Source organism: Lissotriton helveticus, chromosome 4_1, assembly GCF_964261635.1.
Source record: "Lissotriton helveticus chromosome 4_1, aLisHel1.1, whole genome shotgun sequence".
NCBI lineage: Eukaryota > Metazoa > Chordata > Amphibia > Caudata > Salamandridae > Lissotriton > Lissotriton helveticus.
The window spans coordinates 1,822,979,293-1,823,002,491 of NC_136063.1; the positions used below are offsets into that span (position 1 = coordinate 1,822,979,293).

Genomic DNA, 23,199 nt, shown 5'->3' on the forward strand with positions numbered 1-23,199 from the left:
AAATGAGACAAAAGAGAGAAAGAATACGCAGGGAAAAATACATTTCTTTGTTAGTGTGAGTCATTTAAAGGGAGGCCAACATTAACTACGCCTAACTTAACATTAACACATATTAACTATGGTCAGTCTTAACATTAAAATCACTCTTGATATATGTGTATATGATTTGCAGATTATAATATATATGTATGAAAATTAGGGAGACAGCGTCACTACTGGCCTGATACAGGTGAATGAATTTGGGCAAAAGGTCTCAAATCTATTGTCTGATTAAATCTCGGGATCTAGTTTAGAACAATGGTTCCCAAACTTTTTAGAACAACGACCCTAATGGACATGAGGTGAGTGATTTTCTAATGTAAATAAAGCATCCTGTGGTAGCACACTGTCATTTACAGACAGCTAATTTTCCTTTAAAATGGCCACCAAATTTGCATAGACACAGAGTTTTTATGATGAAACTATACTGTATCCAAAAATTATGATGTGTGGGAACGGGCTTCAGTGAATATTAATCATTTGCGCATCACCAAGTCAAAGTGTCTTGATTCGTTTCTAACCTATTAAAATCTTTGTTTCCATCACTCTTCAGAATTACAAAGAAAAATGTGCTTCATTTATGCTTTCTGAACTGCTGAATTTGTACAGTTCATTTACAGTTCATTTACAGTTTTTTTTCATTTTCTTGTGTGTTTCGTCGCAGCGCCCTCTAAAAAGTGACTCAGTAAAATCTTGTAGATTTCACTGCCTCACTTTTACAAGGCTTTTTCCGACAGAACGCCCACCATGCACACATTAAACCTGATGCAGGTTTAATGTGGTGCAGGGCTTTACAACGTGATGCATCTCCCTAGATGCATCACGTTGTAAATTAGTTGCAACGTGGCACATGGTTTACGCTGCCGCTGCGTCACAGAAATAGCGCAACGGCACCTCAAATGTGTCACAAGGGGCTTGTAAATCTGCCCCAGGGTGTTTTTCCCCTGTTTTAAAAAAACGAAACAAATTTTGCTAAAACGAATTATCTCTTTACATTATACCTGGTCCTGATGAAACGCAGAGAATCCCTTATGGACCATTGTGAAACACCCTTTCACTGCACACACTATCTAAACCAAACTATATTTCCTCATTAGTGGAAAATCTCAGTTTGTTTTTTGTTTTTATTCTACCCGGTGGACCCAGGAATAAAAGTCTTTTTTTGGGTACTACCAAGGTATTTTAACTCACTGATTCATTGATTCGCTAGCTCCACACACCCGCACTCACAATGTCAGCATTTTTTACAAAGAGATCTCCGCCAAAGAGCCATCTCGAGGGGCCCGTGGGGTATTGCAGCCTCCGACCCCACGAGGAGCAAAAACGCCCAATGATGAAACATGACACATTCATGGGTGGTTGAGGGTAACTTTTCCAAATAAGGAAATTCCCCTTTAATATATATGCATCTTGAGACCAACTAAAAATTATTTCCCTAACCCCTGTTTTTCGCTCCGCTAACCTTTACTCTGTCCGGAGCACAATGGTCCGGAACCCCCTTTATGAACTGTTACCCTCTAATTTTAGACACCACCTTTTCCACAGTTTAGGGTTGAATAGTGCCTTAAGTAGTTGAATTGCTGTCCGGGCAGCTCTATTTCACCACCTTAGAGAGTGGTTAATGGTTGCTTGTCATAAGAACTTTAAAGGCTATTGATGCTTTTGGCTGGTAATGAAACAGTATTTGATGATATATCTCATTAAAACAATAGACTACAATAGAATAATATACACAAATCAACATAACAGCACAATTAAAACATAACAGGGAACAAAACACCAAATTAGTCAAAACATAATACAATGCAACAACCACCTTACAAAACAACAAATCGTAATACATTAAGACATCACAAACCGCAGCAGTACAAGAAGAACAGAACACATCACTACAACAACCACATAATGAACAACAAATGTGGACAAACATTTGCAGTCTACACAAACTGCAAACTACTAAAAATGCCACTGCCAGAGTTCTGCTTGGGCTTACTCGCTTCGATTCAGCTTCCAAGGTTCTCGCAGGGCTTCATTGGCTGCCCATCATTAAGCGCATTCAGTTTAAGGCCTTATGTATTGCATTTAAGGCCACCAATGGCAATGGTCCATGGCAATTGTTGCAACTTTTTAGACCCTACATCCCAGGCAGATCACTAAGATCATCTAACAGTGGCAACCTATCTATCCCAAAGATTTCAATAGTAATATGTGGAGACAAAAGTTTTGCCTACACCACTGCTAAACTCTGGAACTCCCTGCCCACTTCCCTTAACCGCTTAACTGCGGCGCGAATTCTGCAGAGGTGCGGCGGTTTAAAGGAGTGGGCGGGGCCGCGTTAGCCAACGGACGTGCGCAGCACTACCGAGGTAGTGCTCGCGACGGCCGTTGGCCGACGCGCGCAGTGAAGGGGTTAAAAACTAACATAACCTGCTTCAATTTAGAAAGCATTTAAAAACCTGGCTTCATTAATGCACCTTCCTAAAACTACTGCCTACTGGTATATCCAGCGCCTAGATACCTTAGGGTTTTGTCGCGCTTTATAAATCCCTCGTTTCATTTAATTTCATTTCATCCCACATTACCACCTCCAGAAAACTGCTTTTGAAATATGGCGGTAAAAGGTATTTGCACCAATTACAAATTGAACTAATCACCAAGGACATGAAATGGCTCTAGTCAAACATGTTTTGTGATACTGTCCATGTCTTTTGTTCACTTAGTAACCTAGATGTCATCTAGAAAATATGTAGTTTGGGGGTCTTTCATTAGTTCCATGGAACATAAGCTGTAATCATTGTCAACTGTTTATCCTTTTCTCCAGAGTATATATCTGACTCCCTAAATGGATTCACAGAATTATAAATCCGCTTTCCCTTCAGATTACCCTAACAACCTTTGTACATTATTTGCGTTATAGTAATAGATTTGCTCCAGTGCACCATGCTTCTCTGTTGTAATAAATGTGGGCAACAGAAAGCAATACCCCCGTCCAACCCATAATATCAACAACAACAAAAACGTACAATAATGAGCAATGTTTTCTTATGACAATAATTCAGGGATGGCATTATTTCTAAAGTTTAATAATTGAATTCCTTGGCCTTGCTGAATGTGGAGGAAAGGCATATCACTGCATTGTGTGATGCAGTTTTTAAGGTATCCAATAACTTAGCTTGGTAAGCCTCACCAGCCCTCACCCCACTAGGAGAGCACATGTTACACATTAGCAGAGGGCTTGAATGAACTAAGGTACTTTCCTAGGGTAAAGGATGTCCCGTATCAGACATGGGTGGACTTCTCAATTAACTGCTTCATATCTCTTTCCTTGGTCAATATTAGCACAAGCTGAGCCTTGAATTACTAATTTCAAGAAGTGATGTAGATATTGAAATGGAAGTGGGTACTAAGCCTTTATTGTTTCTAAAGAGGTCCCTGACATGACAGGAGTGCCTTGACATGCCCGTGCCTGTGCCATTCACTGGTGGGCGTTTCTCTTCCACCTCAGAAACTGGCCTTCAATCCACTCATGGAGGCAATAAGATAAGACAACCATATTATTATTATTTTCGGATTTTTAATAACACGTGGTAGATCTATCTCATAAGGGTATCAAAGCACTTCTAAACAATTTAAAAGTTAGTTTTAAGTTGATATCACATTTATACCAATTCAGGTCAAATAAAGTGTTTCAATATATCACCAGCAGACTCGACTACGGCAACGCACTCTACGCCGGAATAAACAAAAACCTCATCCGCAAGCTACAGAACATCCAGAACGCCGCCGCAAGACTGGTCCTCAACCTGCCAAAACACTGCCACATCTCCCAGCACCTGCGCACACTCCACTGGCTCCCCGTCGAGGCGAGAATCACCTTTAAGATGCTCACTCACGCACACAAGGCCCTCCACGGCACCGGACCAGCATACCTGAACAGCCGACTCAAATTCCACGCACCCCAAAGGACCCTACGATCAGCCCAGCTTTCCTACGCTGTGGTCCCCCGCACCAGAAAGACCAGATCGGGAGGCCGCTCCTTCTCCTTCCTCGCGGCCAAAGCATGGAACGCCCTTCCGCTCCACCTCAGACAGACAACATCGCTCCCCATCTTCGCAAGAAACCTCAAAACCTGGCTCTTCGACAGACCCCCTCCTTGATGGAATGGAACCTGCACCCCCCAACCCCCCCCCCCACCCCTAGCGCCTTGAGACCCTTACGGGTGAGTAGTCGCGCTTTAACAAACTCCTGATTTGATATATATCTCTTCATGTCACACTTCCAGTGTTTCTAACCACAATATATAATAGGTTTTACTATTACCTAGTTTAATGGTACCCAATTCACCGAAGGGAGGAAGGTTGAGATAACTCTCCCAGGATTCGTACTTGTGACCTGCTGATTGCTGTGGTTTTCAATAATGAGCGTTCAGTTCAATGGGGCATCCTATTGGCTACTGAGAGATTGCTTTTGGCCTTTTGCAGCCCCACGTTGGGAGGCTGAGTTAGTTCAGTGAGATCTCTCAACTGTGATTTCCAATCTACCCTAACAGGGACAGAGGCATACGCTTTCTACTAGTTGAACTGTTGCTCAAGGCCAGCGAACACTCAAAAACTGCTCAAATGTATGTAAAGTACATTCTCTTTAAAGTAGATCTATCCCACTCCACACACTCCTAATCTTCTCTGGTCCTGTCATGGTTATTTCACATCGAGGGTGGCAAGGGGACTCCTATTTATGTATGGCAAAATTGAACTTATACGAAATTGTATGTCTTGGAAGCATAGGACATACAAGAGGTTAAGCCATTGTGTTATGAATTAGAGATGTGTTTTCCAAGAACACAGATACTTTAAAACAGTTTTTCAAACCACTACACTTATCGATACAGCTGATTAAAAAGAGAAGGTGATTGGTGTTCCGCATCATTTGCTTCCAGTGCATGAGCGGTATTGCGGTTGTTCTCAAATTGTGACTGTTTGGGATTCAAACCATCTTGAACAAAATAACAAAATACACCTTAATATGAAAAATAATTAAATGAGGCATATCCATATGCAGTATTTTGCAGTATGTGCTGCTTTGTAATGTATCTTGCTCACTTTGCCACTGGATTCAAGCAAGTGGGCTGAAGACGGCTGGAATGCCAGAAACCGGTCCTCGGAAGCTTGTTTCCGGTCCAGGGAAGACATGGCTTGGCAGTTCGGGCTGGACTGTTCCCATGAGGCACAGGGTCAGACTGATTTGCATATAGCCATGTCTGAACTGGGATGGCAGAGTGGGCTAAAGAACGGTGATGGATTAAACCCAGATCTTTTGACTGGGTGTGAGTGTTTGATTGATTCAGAATCTCCGTCCATCACCACCCCCTTTTGTACTGCTTGTAATGTCAGAGGCACAAACCTATTAGCGATTAATCATGTTGTGCCAATAAAAGAAACATTATTGTAGAGTAGAGCACTCGGCTCTTGTCATTTTCCAGTGGATTGGGATTTGTCTCCACAAACATGAAAAACATATTAAACCTCCTAATATGATTTCAGAGACTTCAAATAGTAGTCACAAAAAACTCTAACACAGCCTGGACATACATTTCATTACATATGTTAATTTAGAAAGAGTTAGGGTTAATATCACTCTGATTTCTTCATACAAAAATTGTTATACGAGAATATGCAGACTACCGATACACCAACCTATCCTGGTAAAATAATAGCCTATCAGAATAAGCCCACATCATGAGTGAGGGGACCATAATCTCACATTTCAGACAGTGTTTCCCCACCAAATACTGGCGATTAATAACAGCATGGACAGATTTATACCAGGGACCGTATTACCAAAGTGCCCCGGGGGCACAACAGGTGTCTGCAGATGCTTTGCTTGCCCCTTGGGCACTTTGGTATTATAGAAGGGGCAGCAGACGCCTGTGTGTTTATTTTATTTTATTTTATTTTTTAAACTTGTAAGGCGCAACAGCTACCCAAAAAGGGTTGCCCGGCGCCGAGACACAGCATAAAGGTAGCAGAGGATTACAGGTCGTTCAAGTTGTTATTGTTCGAACAACCAGGTTTTGTGTCCCCTTCTGTAATACCAATAACGCTGGCGCACATAAAGCGCCAGCTCCATCACCAGAGGGTGTTTCTTCATTTGCTTAGGGGTGTGGCCCCATGCAAATGAGGGGTTCTCTTTGCATCTGCCCACGCGCCATATTATAGATGTGCACGAAAGGAGTTAGGTCCTTGGAGGGGCTGAGGGAGGGCTGGACCGTTTTATAATATCAATACGCACGCAAAGATGCCCCCTTTTCACACTACTTACAATATGATTTTAACAACGACCAAATAAACAATTTCATTAAATCTGGTCAGGTACATTTATTTATACCTATTATTCATATATTTTTTTAGAAGCTAATATACTCCAGAAAATTTTAAATGCAGTAAAAGAATACACATACAATCTTATTCAATCAGCAAATTACTTTTCAAATTCGCATGAAACATTACAACACCTAAGGAAATAACATCTAACAAATCAAAATTACATCCAACAAACATGTACAAAATCCAATTCATCAATTTGAAATACACTAAATCATTTCATTGTTTACAGTCCTAAACAACATGATTCATAACAAGAGCTACAAAGCTTGTGTCACTTAATCAAAAACATTAGATGTAGTAGTTGGCTCTTGATGGGTATGCCGACCCGTTTCAGGTTTGGGTCATTACTCCCCAAACCCTCATCAGGGCTCTGTTAATCATCTGTTTAGGATGCAAAAAAACATAAAGTTTTAATGACAACCTGTTAACCTCTTCCCTAGCTATCATGACGTTTGGACAAAGTGTATTTGTACCTGTGTTTTCCTAAGCAGGTGACCATTGGTCACTTCTGTCGATAGATTCACTCTTTTCTTCTAATAGTGGATGGCGCTCTTTACTAGAAATTAACCACATATTACTTCTAAGTATAAGTTATGTATTTTTCATTCGGTCGTGATCTAGGTAGAATTAATTAAAAAAATTCCATACCTCTTTCTGCGCGGACTGGCACTGTGGGAGAGGGGCGGAGGAATTTCTGTCTCTGTTTATTTTTATCCTATGTGGCAAAGAAACATGTGACGCTATTAGCAGCATTGCTCGTATTAACTGGCATTTTTATTACCTTTATAAATGCTGCAAGCCTCCCCTACCTTGTTTATAGTCCACTGTCATATTGCAGCTGGGCTACGCCGCCTATTCCCAAGTGGCTGTGGCTTCCACCTATTGAAACAACAACGTTCCATAAGGACCTACACATAATGTACTACTGTTTTGTAATAGAACCGTTTGTGTGGCGCAATGGTCTCCTATCCTACCTGTTTTCTTTGTTAAACCGAGGTGGTTCCTCTCGTCCCCGTCTGCTGCCCCGTCCGGGGCTCGGCGTTTCTGAGGCTCGCCTCTGTTTCTACTCATATGTTTAAAGTCGTTCCAGAAGGAATTAATCACTCTGTGGAAAGAGAGGCGCGATAATATATCAGTCGCGTTCTCTCCGTTTTAGTCTGAATCTGCGGGCTGGCACTGCGCATATGTCTGTGCATTACCTGAAAATACGGTCTGCTCCGCTTAGACGAAATCAATACTGCTGCTTCCTTCACTCGCCATGTATGAGCCCGGCGACCATTTTGAAATGCTTAAAGAGTCCAGTCTTATGTTTAGATGCATCATGGGAGCCGTAGTTCCAAACGGAATTTTTATATATTACCGTGGACTGACCGAAATTATTCAGATAGTCCAAGGCAAAGCAATTGCCACATTTGTTTGAAGGGGACATTACTTAAAGCGTCACTAGCTTTATTGGCCAGATTGGAATTTTTATATTACCGTGGACTAACCGAAAATATTCAGATAGTCCAAGGCAAAACAATTACCACATTCGTTCGGAGGGGACATTCTTTAAAGCGTCAATAGCTTTATTGCCAGACGGTGGCTTTTAGATGGTGGCTAATAGACATTCATCTTTCTAGTACGTCCCGTTATTTTTTCAAGACCATGCCATTTAGATGCAGCATGTTGCTGTAACCACAGCACCTGCGAGCCAGCAGTGGGACACCAAACCTCAGATTCTTGACAATTCCGACATACTATTCAGCCCAGTCATTATACAATTAAATTTCAAAATCAAATATGCTTCTGTTTCAAGAAGCTTCTTGTCAATGTCAACAGGGCGCTGTGCGTTATTCATTGTGAAAAGGACTGACCACTTGAAATCATTTTCATTATGGGACATCTCCACATAATGTTCTACCATGGGCGCAGTCAGTATTTTCTTTTTTATTCTTGACCTGTGCTGCCCTATACGCAAGTTGACCTGCTGGTTTGTTTTGCCTATGTAAATCTTGCGACAGGGGCAAATTATCACATAAACTACGTTACGTGTCTTGCAGTTCGAAAAACCAAGATGTTTCCATTTTACTCCCTGATGTTGAAACTCGATTCCTTCAATAGTACTACCACATGAAACACAATTGCCACATTTATGATGGCCTTCTATTGGTTTCATGTCCCACAAGGCAAGAAGATCATGTTTTGGTTGAGGCTTGGGAAGATCAGCTCGAACAATTTGTTGTCCCAAGCTCCGAGTCTTCTTGTATGCAAAAATGGGGCGCGGGAAGGGACACTCCAGGTCCTCCATAAGGTGCCAATTTTTGAGCACAGCTTGTCTAAGCTTGTGCGTATCCGGCCCAAAAGTGGTCACACAAACCAATCGATCTAACTCCTTCTTTTCTTTCGTTTGCAATAATGCTTCTCGGGGAGTAAATCGAGCTCTTTTGTAGGAATGCTTCAAAAGATTCCTTGGGTATCCTCTATGGATCATCTCATTGCAGAACAATTGGGCATGGTGGTCGTAGTCCCCTATCTCTGAGCAATTCCTCCGAATGCGCAGCTTTTGGCCATAAGGCAAATTTGCCTTTAAACTTCTGGGGTGATAACTTTTGTGGTGCAAGATAGTGTTCTTATCAGTTGATTTTTTATTTAAAGATGTTTTCAATACTCCATCAACACAGGTCAACTCCACATCAAGAAAAGTCATTCTCGTGGTACTTTCCTCCATGGAGAACTTGATATCCCCATGTCTGGTATTGATCCATTCGTGGAACGCCAACAGCTCGGTCTGGCTTCCCTGCCACAGAAGCCAGACGTCGTCTATATAGCGCCACCACTGTATGATGTTTCTAATGTATGGGTTGTTATTCTCCACAAACATGGTCTCATACTGTGCCATGTAAAGCACCGCCATTTCTGGGGCATAAGGACACCCCATGGCAGTGCCCTTGACCTGCATATAGAACTTATCATTAAATAAAAAGTAGTTCTTTTTAAGTGCTATCTCTGCAAGTTTCAAGATAAATGAAGTAGGCACCCTATGTGGCTTGTCCCTTTTGTCTAAATACAACTCAATTACCTCCAGAGCTTCCTCTTGGGGAATTTGTGTATAAAGGGACTTAACGTCCATAGTCACCATTATTTGCTTTAATGGATCAAATCCTGTTCCTTCCACTTTTGTTAAAAAGTCCGTAGTATCTTTAAGATACGATCTCACTTCTTTCAAGAAGGGCTTTAGAAAAACATCCACATATTTGGATATTAGCTCCAAACAGGAGTCACAACCCGATACAATCGGGTGCCCTGGTGGTTCGGCTAAGCTTTTATGTATTTTGGGCAAGAGGTATAAAACCGGTATTCGCAGGAATTTTTTATTTAAAAATTCAAATTCCCTTTTGCCCAAAAAGCCTTCTTCCTTACCTAGGTCCAACACTTCAGCAATCAGCCCTTGAATCTGCTTCATTGGATCCTCTTTTAGAGCTCGGTACCATTGAGTATTGCTAACTTGTTTCAAGCCTTCAGCGACATATTTGTCGCGAGGCCATATCACGACCGCTCACCCCTTGTCCGCCTGTTTTATGACCAGGGAGGGGTCTTCTTTAAGACTTTGTATTGCCTGTAGTTGTCCCTTGCTAATATTGGGGGGCAGATATCTTTTGGTTCTCTCCATTTTATTAATCGAAGATATCAGGATTTGCTCAAACGCCTGGATCTGTTTCGGGATATTTAGGTATGGAACAAATTTGGATTTATTCCTTAGCCCTGTTGCCTCAATATTTTCAGATGCTGGTTGATTAAAAAAGAAGGCTTTAAGCCTCAATTTTCTACAGAAGTCCAAAGTTTCTATTTTTAATTTCGTAAAGTCTGTATGTTTGCACGGGACAAATTTGAGGCCTAGATTTAATAAAGATTCCTCGTGATTAGTTAGCACCCGTTCAGATAGATTAACGACCACGTTTGGTTTCTATATGATCTGTAAAACCGTGTGCGTGTTCGCATCTCCCAAGAGGCTTTGTACCTGGTTCTTCCTTGTTGGCCCTTCTCTAAAAAAGTCACCTGTTTACGTGAATTATTGCCTCTTGAATGTGTATCTGATGATTCTGATGACGACGTCTCAGAAAAGGTGGTGAAACGATTTCGAGATCTGCCTTGATAATCGTACAGCGCCCTGCGTGATTCTGCCTGGGTATAGTAATCCTCTTTTAAAAAAGGATATACTTGTTCTATTTTGAAGGATTTGATATCCTTCTCGTATTTCAGACTTTTAATATTGATCCTAATGTCTTTAAAGACCTGTATGTCCTTTTCAATTTTGTCAAGAAGAGTTTTGGCATCCGTAACTGCCGGGTTGTTAGCTATGGCTTTTGTCAATTCCTCTATTTCCTCCAACTCCTTCACACATAACCTTTGGGCCGTCTTGATGGTGTGGACCATCAGGTCCCGGCTACACTTTGTATTTATGAAGCTGAATCCCTTTTTATATTCAGTGTCTTCCACAAAAATGACAGGTGTGTTCTTAAAGTGGAGTCCCCAGGGAATGGTTCCACCCTGCAAATGTTTTAATAGAAAATATCCGTGAAGTTCGGTTCTCACGTGTTTTTTGCAAAGCAGGTAGTGAAAAACCTCGGCATCCGGCTAGATCAGGAGCTCTCCTTAAAACAACATGGCAATCAAGTGATGCGCTCTTGTTTTCATAATATTGGGATGCTAAGGAAGGTATTTCCTCTGCTACCAGACTCTACTAGGAGAACTCTGGCGCAGGCTCTAGTATTGAGTCGCCTGGATTACTGCAATGGACTGTTGCTGTCAGCAAATGAAGCAGTAATTTCCAGGCTCCAGGTGATACAAAATACTGCTGCCCGCCTGGTTCTAAACCGACCCCCTCGCCCCCCCTCTAAACCTCTTCTGAAAAAGCTGCATTGGTTGTCTATCAAACAGAGGGTGAAGTTTAAGACCTGCTGCATAATGCACAAATGTTTACAGGGGAAGGGCCCGGCATACCTGACCAATAAATTCTCCCGGTACATACCTACACGCTCCCTGAGATCTAGTGAGCAGGCCTTGCTTCACGTTCCAAGAGCAAAAAAAGCAAGACAAGGAGAAAGAGCCCTCTCAATTGCTGGCCCAACTCTGTGGAATAGCCTCCCACTAACCCTGAGATTGTGCAAGGATCACCTCCCATTTAGGAAACAACTGAAAACTTTCCTATTTCAAAACTGAATAATAACATCTATGGCCAGGATCTGTTAGTTGCTTTTTTAGCTGCCAAAGGCGCGGAGATACTCCTTCGGGAGGTGATCCTAGCGCGATACAAACACGCAAATAAAAATAAATAAATAAATAAATAAATTCTCCGACTCGTTCTGCTGCTGCTTTGCATTAGTACTTAAAGCGATAGATCCAAACGGTGAAGAGGCTATAAGAGACTGAATATGACTCTTGCTAAAAGAGAGTGTATCTTTTTCTGCCATAATCTTTGAAGGATCTATAATCCTTCCACACCTGAAGTCTAGTTTCTACCCCTATATACTCTCGTGGATCAGCATCCGCTCTAAATTGCGCACGAAAGGAGTTAGGTCCTTGGAGGGGCTGAGGGAGGGCTGGACCGTTTTATAATATCAATACGCACACAAAGAAGCCCCCTTCTCACACTACTTACAATATGATTTTAACAACGACCAAATAAACAATTTCATTAAATCTGGTCAGGTACATTTATTTATACCTATTATTCATATATTTTTTTAGAAGCTAATATACTCCAGAACATTTTAAATGCAGTAAAAGAATACACATACAATCTTATTCAATCAGCAAATTACTTTTCAAATTCGCATGAAACATTACAACAACACCTAAGGAAATAACATCTAACAAATCAAAATGACATCCAACAAACATGTACAAAATCCAATTCATCAATTTGAAATACACTAAATCATTTCATTGTTTACAGTCCTAAAAAACCATGATTCATAACAAGAGCTACAAAGCTTGTGTCACTTAATCAAAAACACTAGATGTAGAGTTGGCTCTTGATGGGTTTGCCGACGCGTTTCAGGTTTGGGTCACTACTCCCCAAACCCTCATCAGGGCTCTGTTAATCATCTGTTTAGGATGCAAAAAAACAAAGTTTTAATGACAACCCGTTAACCTCTTCCCTAGCTATCATGACGTTTGGACAAAGTGTATTTGTACCTGTGTTTTCCTAAGCAGGTGACCATTGGTCACTTCTGTCGATAGATTCACTCTTTTCTTCGAATAGTGGATGGCGCTCTTTACAATCTAGAAATTAACCACATATTACTTCTAAGTATAAGTTATGTATTTTTCATTCGGTCGTGATCTAGGTAGAAATAATTAAAAAAATTCCATACCTCCGTCTGCGCGGACTGGCGCTGTGGGAGAGGGGCGGAGGAATTTCTGTCTCTGTTTATTTTTATCCTATGTGGCAAAGAAACATGTGACGCTATTAGCAGCATTGCTCGTATTAACTGGCATTTTTATTACATTTATAAATGCTGCAAGCCTCCCCTACCTTGTTTATAGTCCACTTTCATATTGCAGCTGGGCTACGCCGCCATATTCCCAAGTGGCTGTGGCTTCCACCTATTGAAACAACAACGTTCCATAAGGACCTACACATAATGTACTACTGTTTTGTAATAGAACCGAAGGGGAGGCTTGCAGCATTTATAAAGGTAATAAAATGCCAGGTAATACGAGCAATGCTGCTAATAGCGTCACATGTTTCTTTGCTGGAGTATATTAGCTTCTAAAAAAATATATGAATAATAGGTATAAATAAATGTACCTGACCAGATTTAATGAAATTGTTTATTTGGTAGTTGTTAAAATCATATTGTACGTAGTGTGAGAAGGGGGCATCTTTGTGTGCATATTGATATTATAGATGTGGGCGCAGAGGCAAAGAAGCTGTCAGGAGGCACACTGACAGGGCGCCACCTAAAAGATGGCACACTGTCTGTGCACCTCCTGATAGCAGCCCTCTGTAAAGGGCCAAAGGGGGTTCCATGGACCAACCAGACATCCCCTTGCCAGCGGGAGCAGTCACTCACTGCAATACCTGCGGGGGGATCTCTAATCCCCCTTAAAATTGCAGGCGGGTGGCTGTCACTTGATGTTTCCAGTCTCATGCCTGATAGATCCTTTGCTTTGGGATCAGGATCTGCCGCTACGTATCTGATTCTGTGGTGATGAAAGGTGCAAAGCAAGATAGCTGAGTACAAGCACAACATTCACACCAACATGAGGCCTGGTTTTCACACACACGCTGCCACTCGCACCAGAAGGACACTCTATGTCACAATGCTTGAGTAACATACAGTTGTTTATTATTATGCATGTACAAAGCACATGTACATTTTCAGTTAGTCAAGCAAAGAAAGACATAATAAGTTTCAAATACTTTTTTAGCTTTACTTTGTATTAAGTGAGTAAGAATCAATGCAGGTTTATCCAAGTGCTAATGTTATGTTCATTGCTTGTAGGCTTCTGCTCGTCTTGCTGCTGATTCTTAAAGTTACTTCATTTCAACCTCCAAAGGAGGCAGACCACTTCAGTTAATGCAGCTCCTGGCAGCAAATCCTCTGCCTCTGAAGATGGCTCTGTCGACAGCCCTTTTACTGCTCTTCTACACACGTCTTGCATCACCATTGGCTTCTGAAGGTAAGTGTGGTCCTGTTCTCTGTCTTTGCCTTAAATTGCAGTTAATATTGATCTTCATTGTTGCTTGAAGAACATGTCATCTGAACTGCCTTTTCCACTTATTATTCTACCCTGAGAAGGGGAGGAAGAAGACAGCCAGATCCTTCCAAGATCCCGGTAAAAGACTGTTGAAATAATGGCTTATTTTACCAATCAGAGGCTCACAGTAGAGCAAATATGTCATGAAGTTTGAGATAGTGATCGTCTGAGTAGCAAAATAACAAGAATGATACAGATTTTTGGTGGTCCAGAGAGAGGCTAGGGCACAAAAAAGTAAAAAGAAAATGAGAATGTAGATGAATACTACGGTAGAAGAGAAGCAAAATATTCTTGTGTGAGTGTTAAGCAACTGGAAAGGAATAAAATAAACACTGAAGTAAGGAGTGTATAGAATCATCAACTACATTACTTGCTCAACAGTAAAGATAAATCATAAATTAGAATATCTAATCTTAGAATGATCGTATTCTGAAGGTTAATTGGTTTGGAATTGGAATGCAAGAAGTCTATCTTCTCTTACAAACGTGTATTTTTCCATTTTATGTGAAGATGTTACACCCTCGTGAAGACACCTCACCTCTTTAATAATGGGTGCAGGTACTCTCCTTTGTGTATTTTATTACTATAGGCTACTCATAAGCTATTGTGAGGTGATGATTGCTCTATGTTAGAATTGGGTTTCTTGTTGGCTGATGTATGCACCCTGTTCAAGCAGGAACCCCAGTCCTAGTCAGGGTAAGTCACAAACACACCCTAAATTAACCTGTGCTCACCACCTGGTAGCTTGACACAGAGCAGGCAGGCATACCTAAAGAGACAATGTGTTCAACACTTTAAACAGTAAAACAGTAAAAACACTACATAAAAAGATACCAGACCTGATTAGAAAAACAGATCTCAATTTAATGAACAAAACAAGACCAAAATGATAAACATCCAATAAGTCAAACTGGAGATATGAATTTTGAAAGAATAACTTGAAATATAGTGCTTAAAAGCATAAAACGCCAAGCAGGGCTATCTGGCCGCACTTGATCGGGACAAAGTGAAAAGTTCTGCCCAACAGAGATGGAGTGGGGGTCAGATACAGGGACCAGACTTGGTCCAATGCAGAGTACTTTGTTGTGTTGTTGACGGATTTGAGATGCGAGCTGCAACGGGGCGATGCATCATAGTCGAGCTTCCAGCTGGTGACAATGAGTTGTGCAGTTGGCAGGCGATGTACTTGATCCTCGCAGATGCATCTTAAAGGAAGGTGCTGTGCCGTGCAGTCAGCATGCAATGAGTTCATGGCAGTTGCAGCACTTTAGGCCCACTCATAAGGGTCCAGGACTAGATTGGCACAACTTGGCAGGGCAAGACTCACAGATGGCAGAGTCCAGGTGCTGGTTGTGTAGTAAATGGAAGTATTTTGTGCCCTTGAGATTTCAAATAGGAGGCAAATCTGGGTTCAAGTGGTATAGGTCTATTCCTTGTCACCAAGGCAAGGAGGGCAGCAGGCAGCAGGCAGCAGCCAGGTCAGCACAGTAGAAAAGCAGTTTGTCCAGAGCAGCAGTCTAGCAGAGTGGCGGTCCTTCAGCAGCACAGCAGTCCTTCTTCCTGGCAGAGTATCACAGGTCCTTAAGTGTACTGAGTTGGTAGGGTCAGAATTCCAGTTTTTATTCCCAGTAGTGCTTTTGAAGTGGGGGAGACTTCAAAGAGCAGCTTTGAAGTACATCTACTGAAGCAGAAGTGGAGAACTCTCCTTCTACCACATCACAGCAAAAACCTGGAACAGCCTCCCCACGCACCTCCTGACCATCACCTCACCTATGGAATTCCGAATGGCCCTCAAGACCTGATTCTTTGTATAAGCCCCATGGACCTGAAAGCGCCTGGAGAACCTATCGGGTGATTAGCAGAGTATTATAAATCTCAATTGATTGATTTAAGTGTGAGGAGATCCTCTCTTCCTGCCCTAGCTCCAACTCACTACAGGGGGTTAAGAAGTCGTTTGTGCCGGGACAGGACACAGCCTCGTCAGGTGTAGGTGAGGCAGTGCTCATCTCTACTTCACCATCACGCCAATTAATGGCTCATTAAGGCCCATCAAGTCACACCTAAGCTCCCATTGTGTGTGACTGTCTAGAGGAAATATACAAGGCCCAGCTGTCACCCACCACAGACGTGTATTGGAGCCAGGCAGCAGACATGCAGGGCTAAAGTGCAGTAAAATGCCAACTTTCTAAAAGTATTTTTTCTATTAAAGGTGCCTACAAGGGATTTTATTTCGATATATAGATACAATACTTAACAATATCACTTGTGAGTGCCCGAGGCAGTGGCCTCAAACATATGAATTTTATAAATCAATTTGTGTAATCAGGAGTGAATAAATCAAAAATAAGTATACAACTGGTGTATTCTTTTTTTGTAGAAATGTATAATCCAATAAATCAAATTAAAGGGTACAAAACAGTATTCACATATACAGAAGTGACAGAGATTGATAATCTTTGAAGTGAAAAATATCTAATAGTCCCTTTTGTAGATTACCTTGGAAAAAGGCCCTTAGGTGCTCTGCCAGCACCGCTGGAGTCCTGCCAGCAGAATTGCCCCCCTTCAACACATTTCCTGTGTGATAAAACCCCAAAGCAGGACCTTGCAGCTAGCTGCTTCCTCAGAAGCGCTGCTGCACGAAGCATTCTCGACGCAGCCATTCTCATTGCAGGTATGTGATAAACAGCATCCCTGATGACATAGGACTCTGTATGGCAGCCCCACAACTTTTATTGAACTGCTTGTGTGCAACGCATCTTCGATCCAGTACTTCGTATTGCAAGCCCGTCGTCAACGGCATCGTGGACCACGACACAGGACTTCGCATCACAGCACCGCAGCTCCTTGGAACCGGCGCTGTGCTACGCATCTTTGATGCAGGATCTTGCAAAGCTACATAAAACAGAATTTAAGGAATTTTTCTTCAGTGGGCCTATTTTGGTCCCTGTATCCAGTACGGGCTCCATTGTGTGGCCTGAACTTATGAGTTTGGCCCGGGCGGGTGCGACCAGATACCCACAGTTGGTTCTTTGTGCTTCTAGACATTATTTTTACTTAAAACTTTAAAATTGCCTATTTCCAGATCTACTCATTGGATATTTGTCATTTTGCTGTCAAATACTTTATTAAATTTGACTCTACTTTTCTAAATTGGTGTGAGATTTTTCTCATATTGTATTTTCACTTTATTACTGTTTGAAGTGCTGCATAAATACTTTACACGTTGGCTCTAAGTTAAGCCTGACTGCTTGGTGCCAAGCTACCAGAGGGCTAAGCACAGGCTAATTTGGGGTTTGCTTGGGCTTCACCCTGACCGAAATTGTGGTTGCTGGTTGAGTAGGGTTTCACCACTCCCCACCTCAATCAGTAACCTGATGTCCAGTTAGAGCCTTCTGTAGAACACTGTTGTCAAGGGAAGATAATGATTCACTTTTATGAGCCCTGCACACGTCACTATCACAATTCAGTGTTGGCTCTTCGAGGCCCTGTTGATAGACTAAGTCTTCTCAGTGGCTCACAATACCAGCTTCCTTATCTTTTAGCTCCAGCAAAACATTAACTGCCAACTTCCTGAGTGCTATTTTCATTTTAGCAATCGCAGCTTATCTGCAGCTTCGTGGATGAAAGGAAATTCCAGCCATTGTAAACTTTGTATTTGTATTAATTGACATTTGAAGCTCTCTATAAGTGACGTATATAGCAACGAGTCGTACAAAGCGAAACGCGGGTTGGCTGTCTACAAAAAGAATAATGGATGATACATGAAAAGGTTTGAAGGATGAGAATGCAGCCCAAATGGTAAATTAGGAGATATTAATAATCAATATGTATTTCGAGCTCTAACGAACCATTCTTCGTCAGAAAATGACAGACCTGGATCTGCATTCATGGCTTCCTTTACTTTATCATTCCCTCTATCTTTGCTTCCTTCCTTCCTTTCACAATTTTGCAATTGTCGCATGCTTCTACGAGAGTAGTTTTCAGTTTTAAATACGAGTGTGAGGTGTTTAACCCTCTTCTCATGAGTGGTGGCTGCTTTCTGTCTGTGTCCTTGCTCCTGTCTTTCACAGTCAGAACGACTTCGGCTTGGACTTATTAGGCTGCTACAGAAGTGAAGCCAGCCATCTTGTATTACTGGGTGTATATATATTGAAAAGGGAGGAGGGAGGTGGGGCAGGTGACATGCTTAGTACAGTCATAGAAAAGATCTGAGTGGTTAAGTGTGAGGTAGGAACTAAAAAGCCTCAGACTCATCGGCTAGGGTAAGTGATAAGTGTTTTTTTGGAAATATTGACCTGCAGTCTGGAGCTAGGAAGTCTTGGTGAAATCAACCATTGAGTGATTGTTTCACAGCTGGAGTTAATGAGGTTACAACAAGCATCCACATTTGATTTGACAAATACATGAGTGCTTTTATGGAATAAGTGTATTACAGGATATTTAATCACTATTATTGCGAACGTTACACTACAAACATTTTGTGGTTCTTTGCTTTCTAGTGTGGCTGTTATTTGACGTGTGCATTTTTTTATAATGGGTTTATTTTGTCATGGTGTTCATCATTACAAACATAAAGTCCATACACTTTATTTTATTAGTCTATTCAACCAAAGTAGAGAAGGTAATAACTCAGTCGGAAGAGCAGTAGGAATAAAAGAACAAGGCCACTTTTAGACTTCGTAAAGTGAACAATATTGAATGGCTCAGGCTATAAATGTGACAATCATCCAAATAGGTCCCATTTACAGTGTGTTTTTACACTATTAATCGTGCCTAGGAGGAAGGCAGTTGTAACGCATAGGTCGCTGAAAATGAGATCCCCTATACCTACCAGCTGAAGGTACTGAAGGTCATAATGGATTTCTTCAGTTATAGTAAACTAGTTGTGGAGACATTAACATTGCTGCGCGGTTTGTTAGTTTACTTTTATAGTTTCACTTGTAAACCTTGAATCAGTCAGAATAACCTGCTTCCTCACTAGGTAAATTTTACTGTCTGCCACTTTACAGTCCGAGGATCTCCTTTTCAAGTATGTGACTTGCATGTAAGACTGTTCAGGATATGCCAAGTTACAACGTTTTTTTCCCACGAATCCCAGGAATTCTACCCATTGTTTACTAAGATTTCTGAACGAGGGTTGCAATACTAAAATTGGAAATGTAATGCCCTTTCAAGTTGTTGATAAATATTTCCAGTTTACAGGGAGAAATGTGACAGGGCTAAAGTATAGGAAAAGCAGCAATCTCTTTGAGTTACAGGAATGCTAATGATTGAGGTTTTGTGTGTTGGGATGTGACTGTCCTAAGTATGGTGTACACGTGTGTTCCTCTGCTTTTAAGTGCCCAACTGCAAATAGGTATCCTGGTTTTGATTTTGTTATGAAGCTCACATTAATCTTGGGTGTGAGCAGAGGTCTAGACCTGTCCCTTCAGATGAGTAAACTCCTGGATCTGTCCTGTGACATAGAGAGGTTCGCCAAGCGTACTGTCATTTTACTGACAGTGGACTTCCACCCCTGTCGTGGGTTTCGTATGCAGAGCAGTGGTGGTAGCATACTGTGTTCTGTGTATCTATAGTTGTGATCAGACCTTGTATTCTGTGTCACCAGAGGGTAAGTCTGTTGGTCAACTTCTGTAAAGCTCTGCTTCTTTGCGACTACCAAAATCCTAGCACTAACATCACCAGTGTATTTTGTCCATGTATGTGAATGTGTCCTGTGTGGTACATGATTTGTAAGGATTAAGTACAGTAAGAAATGACTGTGGCGTCCATTTTGAAAGCCCCTGGCCTGTACCTCTGCACATGATGGAGGTGGGATTATTTTCCCAGACACTGGAAGTGTATTGCTGGCACTCTTGAAGCTGTAAAGAGGAGACATAGACAGTGAAGTGGTGACAAAGGGGAGAAGGTGCCTTTAGAAATGTAATCAGCATTATGCTGAGGTGAGCTAATCATTAATCTTCATTTAGCACTGCAATTTAGTGAAGGATTGGACTGATGTCTCTCTTGTTCTGCCAAAGGGACCCCTTTGGGTGAGGTCAGCCTTTTATCTCTACATTGACACTGTTCAATGTAGCTGTTGATAGCCAGGTGCAAAAAGCTCTCACCTCTTTGTGCCTCTGTTGTGGGTATTCCAGGATGGAGACTACCCTACCGCTAGGAGCATTATTCTACAAAAAGGTTGAGTCTGGAGTGCAGCCTGGACAGGATACTTGAACACTTGAAAGAAGAAAGCGGTACAAAAGGGGGTGGTGATGGACAGAGCATCTGAACCAATCAAACACTCACACCCAGTCAAAAGATCTGGGTTTAATCCATCACCGTTCTTTAGCCCACTCTGCCACCCCAGTTCAGACATGGCCATATGCAAATCAGTCTGACCCTGTGCCTCATGGGAACAGTCCAGCCCGAACTGCCAAGCCATGCCTTCCCTGGACCGGAAACAAGCTTCCTAGGACCGGTTTCTGGCATTTCAGCCGTCTTTAGCCAGGCTTGCTTGAATCCAGTGGCAAAGTGAGCAAGAGACTCACGTCTGAGCATACCCTGCCAACTTATGGCGAACAAAGCGGTACAAAAGGGGGTGGTGATGGACGGAGCATCTGAACCAATCAAACACTCACACCCAGTCAAAAGATCTGGGTTTAATCCATCACCGTTCTTTAGCCCACTCTGCCACCCCAGTTCAGACATGGCCATATGCAAATCAGTCTGACCCTCTGCCTTATGGGAACAGTCCAGCCCGAACTGCCAAGCCATGCCTTCCCTGGACCGGAAACAAGCTTCCTAAGACCGGTTTCTGGCATTTCAGCCATCTTCAGCCAGGCTTGCTTGAATCCAGTGGCAAAGTGAGCAAGGGACTCACGTCTGAGCATACCGTGCCAAGTTATGGCGAACAAAGCGCTACAAAAGGGGGTGGTGATGGACGGAGCATCTGAACCAATCAACCACTCACACCCAGTCAAAAGATCTGGGTTTAATCCATCACCGTTCTTTAGCCCACTCTGCCACCCAGTTCAGACATGGCCATATGCAAATCAGTCTGACCCTGTGCCTCATGGGAACAGTCAAGCCCGAACTGCCAAGCCATGCCTTCCCTGGACCGGAAACAAGCTTCCTAGGACCGGTTTCTGGCATTTCAGCCGTCTTCAGCCAGGCTTGCTTGAATCCAGTGGCAAAGTGAGCAAGGGACTCACGTCTGAGCATACCCTGCTAACTTATGGTGAACAAAGCGGTACAAAAGGGGGTGGTGATGGACGGAGCATCTAAACCAATCAAACACTCACATCCAGTCAAAAGATCTGGGTTTAATCCATCACCGTTCTTTAGCCCACTCTGCCACCCCAGTTCGGACATGGCCATATGCAAATCAGTCTGACCCAGTGCCTCATGGGAACAGTCCAGCCTGAACTGCCAAGCCATGCCTTCCCTGATCTCTGTACTGGGGTGAATGTATGACATTGTTCTGCATTCTGTCCATCAACTTTTGTTTTTGCATTTGTCACCCCGAGTGGGATGGGTATGCTCATACGTGAGTCCCATGCTCTCCACACCACTGGAGTCAAGCTATCCTGGCTGAAGATGGCTGATAGCCAGAAACCGGTCCTAGGATGCTTGATTCCGGTCCAGGAAAGACATGGCTTGGCAGTTCGGGCTGGACTGTTCCCATGAGGCACAGGGTCAAGGCTGATTTGCATATGGCCATGTCTGAACTGGGGTGGTGTGGAGTGCAAAAAAACGATGGATTTAGGCCCAGATCTCTGTACTGGGGTGAATATATGACATTGTTCTGCATTCTGTCCATCAACTGTTGTTTTTACACTTGAAAGAAGAACCAGCCCAAACTAGTTTGCAAAGGCATGCCAAAAGCAGGCCTGTTGGCTCACGTCCATGACCCACCTGCCCCCCAGTGCCAGGAGCCCTGGTCCTCCCAACACTCACTGCTAACCAGACACATTCCTCTGCACTCTCAACCCCAGACACTGCTCTCTGCACTGCTGCCACACCGCATTGCACCACATGAAGGGAGCATTTGCCTGCACATCCTGTAAAATCTCATGCACCCTTCGCCAACCTGCACCCGCCAACCCAGTCCTGACACCCAAAAACACCCCAGACTCTCATAATGAGAGAACCCAGGCACCATACACATAACACCCCGTACTGTCAGGCATGCTCCTCAACACCTGTTCCAAACTTACCACAGAGATGTGGGACCTATTGCATTACTACACCCTGGACCTGCTATTTCTCATCCAATGGCGGGCTCGCCATCATATTCAAGGGCTCAATCAGCTGCTCCACCATCACAGACTCTCCTTCTAGTTTTGTGGAACACCTCATGTTAAAGCTATATATCTCAGCCAACTTCACCCTGAGCGGAACCATGGTATACGCACCACCAGGATCCGCACCAACTTCGCCAGCAACAACAAGGACTTTTTTGCACCCCTCATCATGAACTCCAGCACCATCATCCTCCTCAGAGATCCGAACTTTCACCTAAAATACCACAAACTCAATGGTCCTTCTAGAAAACCTTGCAAACCTCTGCCTCACCCAAGGCATTATGAAACTCAGTCACTGTGTCGGACTTCTCATGGGCTCAATTTTCACCTCTTTCAGCAACATCACTATCAACAAGCAATCACTGTTCATCTGAACAGACCTTGACCGTCTCAGATTCAGCATCCACGCCACACATCACCACAGATCTATAACCATCTGTCCTGCCTGCAGGAACTGGAAAAACATTCCAGAAGACAACTGGACCATTGCTCTCTCTATGTACTGGCCCAAACACACCAGAAACCTTCAAAAACCTCAACAGCTAGATAACTGCATGTGCTGTCACCCTGGCTCTCCTCAAATACAACAAAACAGGCACAGCCTGACCCCAAGCCAGCTGGTATACAGAGGAACGAAACATCACTGTATTCAACTGACGAGCACATGAAAAACAAACCAAGAAATTGCTGACAAAGAAACCTTCAAATCTGCACTGAGATGCTACAGCGAACAGATCAAGAAC

General features: G+C 42.7%; 1 protein-coding gene across 3 annotated transcripts in view; it reads left to right on the plus strand.

The window, feature by feature from the left end:
* The window catches only part of SRPX2 (sushi repeat containing protein X-linked 2), a 454,362-nt gene that overhangs the window by 27,292 nt on the left and 403,871 nt on the right, over nt 1–23,199 (plus strand). For 2 of the 3 annotated variants that reach the window (XM_078688454.1, XM_078688455.1), the window contains exon 2: nt 13,916–14,093. In XM_078688454.1, the coding sequence (XP_078544580.1) occupies nt 13,991–14,093 (103 nt within the window). In that variant the 5' untranslated portion in view covers nt 13,916–13,990. Of the gene's footprint in view, nt 1–13,915; nt 14,094–17,794; nt 17,970–23,199 lie in introns of those variants that run through there. The other variant, XM_078688457.1, reaches the window with a different exon arrangement.